General features: G+C 39.5%; 1 protein-coding gene across 1 annotated transcript in view; it reads right to left on the reverse strand.

Moving 5' to 3' along the window:
• The window catches only part of LOC144971981 (uncharacterized), a 9,054-nt gene extending 1,818 nt beyond the window's left edge, over positions 1-7,236 (reverse strand). The window contains exons 1-4 of the mRNA XM_078913062.1: positions 7,079-7,236; positions 3,544-3,696; positions 2,711-2,828; positions 1,562-1,786 (exon numbers count right to left, since the gene is read on the reverse strand). Of these exons, the coding sequence (XP_078769188.1) occupies positions 1,562-1,786; positions 2,711-2,828; positions 3,544-3,696; positions 7,079-7,212 (630 nt within the window). The 5' untranslated portion in view covers positions 7,213-7,236. The remainder of the gene's footprint in view (positions 1-1,561; positions 1,787-2,710; positions 2,829-3,543; positions 3,697-7,078) is intronic.
• Positions 7,237-10,753: the final 3,517 nt, after the last annotated feature.

Consider the following 10,753-nt stretch of genomic DNA (forward strand, 5'->3'; position numbering starts at 1 on the left):
GCTAGGTTACCCGATAATACCTTATATTTACATCAAACCAATCTGAAGACGTGAAATAATTGAGTTGCTCAAACAGTGGAGAGATCAGTTGAACAAATCCGAGTTACAGCTGTTTGAATTTGTGGTATAGAAAACCCGTTCAGATTTGGGACGACCTATACAAGCTCAGATTTTCTATCATTTTTCATATCGGTGTGTAAACCGGTTATGGATTGTCATTATGTGTTACTTGTACTGGTTACAACTATCTTGTACAGTATTATCAGCCTTTAACTAACTGACCATAATTTATGGCTTAATAGCACACAGTCAATTTATGATGTGAATGAAGGTTTAATTACATACATATGTCCATAAATTTTATAATTAGCATCATATATTATTCTAATACATGTATGTTTGGTTTCGTATTCCTCGTATATATACGTTTTACGCTGAGGGAACATATTTAATCCAAACACGAAACGCCCTGTTAATTAAATATTTATTATACATGGAGTTATAAGGTAGCTCATTGGAGATATAAAATATGTATCGGCACTTATATAACGCATTTCCATGGGTTTACAATGATTAATTAACATAATGCTTCATTTGCCATTTTCCATCAAATTCAAGTCACCCAATAGGCGTTCTTTTTGTATAAATAAAAAAAAAATTGAGCTTTATATAGCGCAATACCACCAAATGTGCCCAAAACGCTTTACAAGAGGTCCCTGGTCAAAGGCAACATTTAACATGTAGGACGGGATATGCCGCCTGTTAGGCGATATTACAATTTTTCGGACAAAGACAACGTTGTTAACGGCCAGGTACTCATTTTACACGTGAGAGAATGTGAGTAAAAAGCATTTTCCAAGGACTCAACTATGCGCCGAGCGCGAGGCTCGAACCCAGGACCTTCCGATCCGAAAGCGAGTGTCATACCACTAGACCACATAGCCGCACAAATACTCTTACAATATCTATCATTATCTATAGCCAGGTAATTAATCACACTTAAGTTAAGTGCATTGCCCAAGGACACGTTAGGAAACGATTTAAAAAAATATCATTATCTCTTATCCAGTTATTATGCAACATTTTACATTGCTTGACATTTTGTGACAAGATCACAGAAGCCACATAAAAAATTAGGAGCAAAATGATGAATGTAAAGAAGAGGGAGACGAAAAATAGGGGGAGAAAAAAGGAGAAGAGAAATCAGAGGAGAAAAGTAGAAGAAACATGAGAGGTAAAATGAGTATGAGGAGGGGGGGGGGCAGAAGGAGGTGAAGGAAAAGAGAGAAAAGGAGAAAGAGGAGGAGGAGGAGGAGGAGGAGGAGGAGGAGGAGCAGGAGGTGGGAGGAGGAGGAGGAGCGGGAGGAGAGGAGGAGGAGGAGGAGGAGGAGGATGAGGAGGAGGAGGAGGATGAGGAGGAGGAGGAGCAGGAGGTGGAGGAGGAGAAGGGGGAGGAGGAGGAATAGGAGGAGGAGGACGACGACGACAAGGACGCAAACGAGCAGATGGCGAAGTGAGAGGGGGAGGGGAGGATAAGGCAAATAGGGAGACAATAACATACCCATCCTCCATTCGCCTGTACTCTGGGACCAACAGCTTTGATTATAGCAGTCTTGCAAATCTCCAAAATGTCCAAGTAGTTCTTGAGTCCGTTCTTGATGAGTCGGATGACCAGATCGAAGCAGAAGAAGAAAATGACTACTATACCCTCTTCAGTATGCTCGCTGCTGGTTAACATCGTGAGGAGCAGGTATCCTAGTTCATCCCCGCTTATATCTGGATTTATCTAAGAAAAACGTAGGACATAATAATTAGAAGAAAATAAATGTCCTTCCGCCATGACATCATAAGATATCGTCGCCTAGGCATTCCACGAAGGGATATTATAGATAATTAATTAAACAAGTGTCTGATGTAAATAGAAATCTCCCATGTTGTCCAACTGAGCAAATAGGGATTAATGATCTTGCTCAAGGAAAAAAAAACAAAGAAAGTTCCTGAAGCGGGGCTCGAACCCGGGACCTTCCGGCACAGTGCAATGCCTTAACCAAGCGACCACTTTGCCCCCCCCCCCCCCCCCCCCCATTAGAGAGTGAGCTAAAACACTTGAGCAATGGACTCGAACAAAGGACCTTCCGATCCAAAGGCGAGTGTCATACAACTAGATCACAATAGCCGCACACAAGTTAAACGATGTATCGCACGTGTACTTTTTCACTGATCTGATAAGCCAAATTGTTATGGGCTCATTGTTGTAATGGAAAATCTCAAAACAATACAAAATGTTGTACGTTATAAAAATGTTAAATCAAGCCACTAATTGCGTTTAGTTATCAGACCTACTAAAATTTTCATCTAGACGAACGATAGCCTTTGCAAATCATAGCCAAAAACTTAGTCTCAACACAAGGTGATGACTTTTAAAAGAAAGTCCGCAGTGAGTTATATTCAATAGGTCAACCAACAGGATGATTTGTTTCTTTGTTTAATACTAACGTCAAATCACGTACGCTTCCCTTTCGGAGAGAGAGAGAGAGAGAGAGAGAGAGAGAGAGAGAGAGAGAGAGAGAGAGAGAGAGAGAGAGAAAGAGAGAGAGAAAGAGAGAGAAAAAGAGAGAGATAGAGATAAAGAGAGGGAGAGAGGGAGAGAGAGAGAGAGAGAGAGAGAGAGAGAGAGAGAGAGAGAGAGAGAGAGAGAGAGAGAACATACTTCCATAGCCATCTCCCTGACTTTCTGACGTTCCTCACTTCGCGAGAAACTGGTTGCTAAATGACGCAGTCTTGCAGCCGTTTGGGACAACTCAGGTGTTTTTGAAGGTATTGGGGTTCTGTAAGGTAAATAGATGATCATTACAGACTAGTGCCACCACCTTAACTACTACCACCACCGCCATCACTATTAATATAACCATTACCACTATCACCACTAACGTCATCAACACCATCCCCATAATCATCATCACTGTTACCGTCATCATGCGTACCATCACCATCATTGTCATTATACTCATTTTCATGGGGATGATGATCATCATCATCACCTCCAGTACTACCACAATCGCCATCAACATCACTATCATCATGCATCATCATCATCCTCACTAAATGAGTTGAGAGAGTTGAGATGATAGCTTTACAGTAAGCTTTAATCAACAAGAAACACCACTAGTATAACATTGAGTACAACATCTGAAACAACACAGAAATAAAGAACAGTTAGATACAACAACATATGACATAACATAATGTGGACGTAAACTAAAATATACAACAACCACCACCATAACAACAACCGCCGACGCCACTATCACATCTAACACCATCACAATCTTCATATTCATCACCATCACCACCACTATTATCATAACTACCACCACCACCACCACCAACTTGAGCCAACTGCTTGTAATGTAAGTGGCTAATGCTTCTGGAATTTCTCCCGATTTCAAAGCTGCAGAACGCAGTCGTTCTTTTTTTATTTGCAATCTCATTTAAATTACAGTAGATCTAATAATAATTTTTTTTTTTATCAAAAGTGCAAACCTTTCTTGGACTACCAGGGGACGCAACTGTGGTAAATCTGCGTCTATTTGGATAGTCATGAAGTCGTCAAAGAGTTGTCTACCTTCCTCTACGATGTCGGGCTGAAGTGGTCCATCGACACAGCTGCTATCCAGTCTAATTCTCAGATTGGTGCTAACTCAAGAATTTAGTTTTAAAAAAAAAGATGATTGAGGAAGAAGTTTATGTCTTAGGGGTGATGATGTTATAGCTGTTACATGATGGTGATGATGATGTTTATGACTTAGGGGTGATGATGTTATAGCTGTTGCATGGTGGTGCTGATGATGTTTATGACTTAGGGGTGATAATGTTATAGCTGTTGCATGGTGGTGCTGATGATGTTTATGACTTAGGGGTGATAATGTTATAGCTGTTGCATGGTGGTGCTGATGATGTTTATGACTTAGGGGTGGAAATGTTATAGCTGTTGCATGATGCTGATGTGACAATGGGGACAATGAGAAGGACTTCCGTAGTTTCACAGCACGCCTAAAGAGGGATTTTTTACTATCAGGGGGAGACTCCTCGGTCGGAGTCGTAAACGACAACCGACGCAGCAAATTGGTTTTGAAATTTGAAAAAAATCACACCACGTATAAAATTGAAACTTTTCTTAAATTAATATTTATTGGACATTGCATCTAAATGAAAGTCCATAATGGGCAAAAGAGAAGTAATATAATAAAAGTGCTGTGTTTTATGTTTTTAAGGGTTGTACGGAGCTTGCAACACAATACGTGCTTCCCTCCCAACAATGGAAGGTCAGGAACCCCACCCCCTACTGAAGTCTTACCCGATAATGATGGTGATGATGATGATGATGATGATGATGATGATGATGATGATGTTGATGATGATGATGATGATCATGATGATGATGATGATGGTTGATGATCTGGACGTAATTATGTGATGATGGGACCCCACGAGTAACATTTTTGAAAAATGAATATTTAAAAGACGCGATCATTCACGAGCATATAAAGTTTGTAAATTTTCATTCGGGTTTGGTACTGATCCCGACACAATTTCCATACAGTGACAGTTAGATAGTGCAATATAATTTTATGAAGATAAACTGCCTTTCTACACAATATTATGGTCTTGTTCTCCCCGAATCTCCGATATTCTAGATACAATTAATTGTCTGTTTGATTTAGGTCCCAAAATGGCCCATATACATATGTTTTAAGGAACCTAAGAATGGATTTTAGTCCCTTTTATTTTACTTTGCATTTTGACACTTTCATTGAATTTTTTTGTCAGGGCAGATAATTTTATAAAAATTTGATCTTTGTCTTACACCGGTTTCTGCTCCCTAGTTTCTCAATCTGATATGTTTACACTCATTACTATTTCATTATCAGTCCAGCACATCATCCATATATATGTTAGCTTGATGGTCCTTGAGGTCTTCGGAAAGCTCCTCGTTCAAGCATTTCTTTCAATTTGTAAATTCACCGTGGATCTTTTTTTCATGCGTTTATTTATTATGTCAATATAAAGTAGCATTTTAAAAACTCTAAAACAAACGTTGATAAAGTAGTGAAAGATTAAACTTTCCTATTACGATCATTGCTTTGATTTGCCATTTTGTTTTGTGAAGGTCGTTTGTTTTTTTTCAATTAGGGTTAGATCGGGGTCAGAGGTTATTTGTTTATTTTTTCTATTAGGATTAGTCATAAGTCTTAGTAAAGGTGCTAGGGTGTTTCTTTTTTCCTATTACTATTAGGGTTAGTTAAAGGAAGGCTAATAGGTTTTATTATTTCTAAGGGTTAGTTGAGGGAATATGAGGGTTGTTCCCCTTAGCACGAGAAGCTTCCGGAAGGCCTCTCCGAACTTTTGAACTCCGTAGCAATATTCTGTTGTTTCACAACTACTGGATTATTATCGTCTGCCAGTCTATATAGAAAGTTCGAAGTTGACGTTACTTAGGTCTTGGTTATTGTTTTTGCCATCCGCGTTTATGAGTAATTCTCACTAAACTGTATTAACCAGACTATAAAAGATCATGGTTGCACAGTTTTGTGTGTTAGCCAGTTATACTTCCGGATGGTAATGTTGTGAACTTCTTAGCCAAGCGCATACTATCTATAAGCACTTCGTCAATGGGAGCGATCTATATTCCTGTTTTCGTAAAAGTAGGTCATCAATCACATGATTTGTTGCTGTCCAACGATTGGATATTTCTTAACAACTGTAAACACTCTACTTTGTTTACAAATGATATAAACATACCCATGTGTCAAGCTGAATCAAGTGACCAATCGTGATGTTAGATTTTTAAAAAACTGAACACTTTTCGCAAAGTGGGTCACTTTGAGCACATTTTGCAATGTGACCAATGACCTCGAGCACATGGAAAGTTAATATTGATCATGCCCATTACCAATACGTTTTTCACCATTGCACAAATCCCTTATCGCCTTTGATGCGCTGTTATAACATTTTTTGTTACAATGCATATATCAAGCAATATATTGTGCGGGTAGGTGGTCTAGGGGTATTACTTTCGCCTTTAGATGGAAAGTCCAAGATTGAAGACCCGCTCTCTTTGCTCACATTCTCGCATCATACTCAGGTGTAAAATGAGTACCTGGCGGCTAACAGCCTCGTCTTTATCGGAAAAAAATTTGTACTATCGCCTAAGAGACGTTATCTCTCGTCCTACATGTTGCTTGTTGCTGTTGCCCTTGAACCACTTGTAAAGCGCTTTGAGCACGGTTATGGATATTGCTCTCTATAATTTTATCAATTCAATAATTTTAAAAATAATATCAGATAATAAATGCCATTATACAAGGGAAAGACTGCCGTAGTTTCGCACCGCGCCTAAAGAGAGGATTTCTTTTGCTATATATTATCGGGGTGAAATCCCCCGAACCCTCCCCCCCCCCCTCCCCTAACTAAAGATACTATAACCTGATGAAACAATGTGCAAACATTTCGATATTGCAAATTTAAATTTTGCAATCATTAAAATTTGCAGTATCGAAACTGATGGGAAACACAGTAAGTAATATTGGCGTCTGCCGGCGTCTTAAACGACTACCGATTCAGCAAATTGTTTTTGAAATTTGAAAAATCACACCACTTATCAAAATGAAACTTATGTCTTAAATAGTAATATTTATTGGACATTGCAATTAATAGCTCAAAGATTAACCCTCTCCTTACCAGCCATTTTTAGAGTTTCATCCGTAAATTCACATCCACCTAATACAAAAATAGGTTTTTCTTACTCAAACAAAAAAGTAACAAGTGCATTCTATACAGAATGTTGTTCAGCAAAATGATGTCTACATCACAGTGTTTAGTATTTATAGCTGTCACCAAAGCATTTATTTACATTTTGTGATGGACAAGAGAAATCAGAATGAGAAAATTGTCGGTTGAATCGTAACGAATGTGACGATTTTCCTATGGTTAGTAAGGAGAAGGTTAAGTAACAAAATAAATGCTGTGAAACTACGTAAATCCTCTCCTAAAATAATTTCAGTAATGAATAGCTTACCCGCCGGGTCTCCTAAATATTTCCATAATGTTATAGAAATTTGGTGTCTGTGTAAATCCAAAGAAAAAGGAACGAACCTGATGTTGACCAGGGTATTTATCAACACGGATCGTTGACACAATGAAAATTGCCATTTGCTTAACAATAGTGCCGCGCTGAGGACCGGACCGAGGACCGGTCCCACGGTCTTTTAGCTGTGAACCGTGGTCCGGTCCCAAAGAGGAAGACCGCCGGCGGTCCTCACTTCTTATCACCTTTCAACGGTCTGGCGCCATACTACTTCCCCAGCGATTCGTTGCCTCGGTCCTTTGCCTATCTTCCACCAATCACCACCCATCCCACTTAATTAATCGCACCCACCCCCCTTTGCCATACACTAAACGACACAGACGACCATAGAGGCAGACGACCACCTCCCTCCACTCCGCAAACCGCCCTTTCGTGTGTGAGATGGGGGGAACAGGAGGCGCACGCCTTGGACGATTCCATTATACGGGTAAATTTCAAAATTTACTACACCATAATGATCGCAATGACAATGATCTATGATGAAGGCATGACCCCTCTTCTCTAATGGGTTATTGTTTGAAATGTATGTGACTACTAAAGATGGTGTGTGTGTGTGTGTGTGTGTGTGTGTGTGTGTGTGTGTCTCAAACCTAGCAAGTTGCAAGTCTGATTTTTTGTTTTCTTTTGTCCATCTCTTGTCGCCACTCCTTTCTATCGCATTGTTGTCATTTAAAATAATACAATAATATTAAAATTTCGTTTGGTGTTTTAACTAATCAAATAATATGAGTTTCATTAGTTTCTTCCTTCCAAAAAAAAAACAGTTTATAACGTCTGTATTTTTAAAAGGTCCAATAGAATATTTGGGGACCCCGATAGCTCAGTTGATAGAGCACTCTCTTTATACGCAAAGGGCCAGAGATCGATCCCGGGTGCAGTCGAGTTTTTTTCTGAATCCCTGTCTACTCAGCAGTGAATGGGTAGCTGGGTTTGTTAGATCTGGCGAAAAGTCACCATCGACCCCACTTATTACTTATTACTTATTACCGCATCCACCCCCTCTTATTATATAACTTCACGTCTCTCTCTCTTACTCTTCAATGCTCGCTGCCCTCTCATGTGTGTGTGTGTGTGGGGGGGGGGGGGGGGTAGGAGTTGCGTGTGTGTATAAACGCCACGAACAACTCGATCAACGCCTTGGGTGATTCCATTATCTCCGTTAATGGGGATAAATTTCAATTTTATTCACGCTAAATTATCGAAGTAACAATGAAGTACTGTGATCAAATAAAGAAGGCATCACCCCTCTTCTCTAATTAGGTTACAATTTGAAATGAGTGTGACTACTCCGTGTGTTTTACTCCTGTAGACCACGGTTTTCATCGTGTAGCGGTCTTTAACGGTTCAAGAATGAACGATCCCATGGTCCCAAAGGTCAAAACGGTCTCTCAGGAATGTTCAATGTCGAAAAGGACCGCCGGTCCTAGGACCGGTCCTTGCGGTTTTCATTTCCCAGGGACCGTAGGACCGTGGTCCTTAAGCTTGCCAAGGACCGCCCCGCACTACTTAACAATCCGTTTGTTTTCTTTGATACATTCTCACTTGGTTTTATTTTGGAAACAGATTCTATATTGATGCGTTTCGTTTAATTAAAATACTCACAACAATCGTCATCATCATCATCATCATCATCATCATTGCCTTTTTCACCCTGGGTCAGGTATAGGCCACAGACCAACAATCGACAGCCGAATATAACATACGAACACACAAAACTATGTGTGTAACCTTAAACGTTTATACATAAAACGAAATTGACGTCACTAAGCTCTTGGTGATTGTTTTTTAGCCAGCCATTTCTATGAGTAGTTCTCACTAACTTGTATTAATCAGACTATGAAAACGTTTATGGTTACACATAGTTTTGTGTGTTGGAACGTTTTATCCGGCTGGTGAACGTTTTGGAGGAAAGCACACCATCAATCGATAGTATGCGCTTGGCCAAGGAGTTCACAACATTGCCATCCGGAAGTATAACGGACCAACACACAAACTCTGTGTAACCATGAACTTTTATAGTCTGGTTAATACAGTTTAGTGAGAACAACTCACAAACGCGGATGGCAAAAACAATAACAAAGGCCTGAGTGACGTCATCTTCGAACTATCTATAGATAAGCACTTGGCTAATAAGTTCACAACATTGCCATCCGGAAGTATAACTGGCCAACACACAAAACGTTTATGAGTAATTCTCACTAAACTATATTAACAAGACTATAAAAAACGTTTAAGGTTACACATACTTTTGTGTGTTGGTTCGTTATACTTCCGGATGGCAATGTTGTGAGATTCTTAGACAAGGGCATACTATCTATAGATAGAACGAAGTTGACGTCACTCGGGTCTGTGTTATTGTTTTTTTCCATCCACGTTTATGAGTAATTCTCAGTTAACTGTATTAACCAGACTATAAACGTTCATGGTTACACAGAGTTTTGTGTGTTGGTCCGTTATACTTCCTGATGGCAATGTTGTGAGCTTCTTGGTCAAGCGCATACTATCTATAGATAGTATGCAGATGACGTCACTCAGGCCTTTGTTATTGTTTTTGCCATCTGCGTTTGTGAGTTGTTCTCACTAAACTGTATTAACCAGACTATAAACGTTCATGGTTACACAGAGTTTTGTGTGTTGGTCCGTTATACTTCCTGATGGCAATGTTGTGAGCTTCTTGGTCAAGCGCATACTATCTATAGTTTGATAGGAGAACTATTCATAACAATGGCTGGCTAAAACATTAATAAAGAGCTGAATGACGTCAATTTGGTTCTGTCTATAAACGTTCCAGGTTACACATAGTTTTTGTTGTTGTTGGTACGTTACATTCGGCTCGCACTGTTGTGAATATTTTAGATAAATGTACAGCATTAATAGTCTGATTAATGCAATTCACTACTCACGTACTTTCTGGATACACAAATTGTTATTGTGTACATAGTGAATAAACTGTCCCTTTTTAGAACAACCTCAGCCTGCTATTTTGATGGTCTGAGATCAAGTCCGAGACACCTTTACTCGCCTACCAACCTAGGACTTCATATATCCCCTATAGCTAGAATGCGCTTGGCCAAGGAGTTCACAACATTGCCATCCGGAAGTTATAAGGGACCAACACACAAATTCTGTGTAACCATAAACTTTTATGGTCTGGTTAATACAGTTTAGTGAGAACAACTCACAAACGCGGATGGCAAAAACAATAACAAAGGCCTGAGTGACGTCATCTGCATACTACCTATAGCTGTCGCTGCTACCAACCCAACCAACAAGCCTCAATGTTTCTGAACACCAATCGCTATGTTTTGACGCAGTCACTCTTAAAATTACACTGGTACATTGCGCAACGCTACCAATCTATGTCAATGGGAGCGATCTGTATTCAGGTTTTCATCCAACCGAGTCATCGATCACATGATATGTTGCTGTCTAAGGATTGGACATTTCTTAATAAATGTAAACATGCTGCGTTGTTTATCAAAAATGTAAAGATACCCATTTGTCAACCTGAACAATGACCAATAATTGTGATATTGGAAATTTCAAAAACTGTGAACACTTTTCACTATGTGGGTCACTTTGAGTATATTTTGCAATGTGATCAAT

This window comes from Berghia stephanieae, chromosome 4, assembly GCF_034508935.2.
Source record: "Berghia stephanieae isolate SIO BIC M18660-M18661 chromosome 4, UCSD_Bste_1.3, whole genome shotgun sequence".
Taxonomy (NCBI): Eukaryota; Metazoa; Mollusca; class Gastropoda; order Nudibranchia; family Aeolidiidae; genus Berghia; species Berghia stephanieae.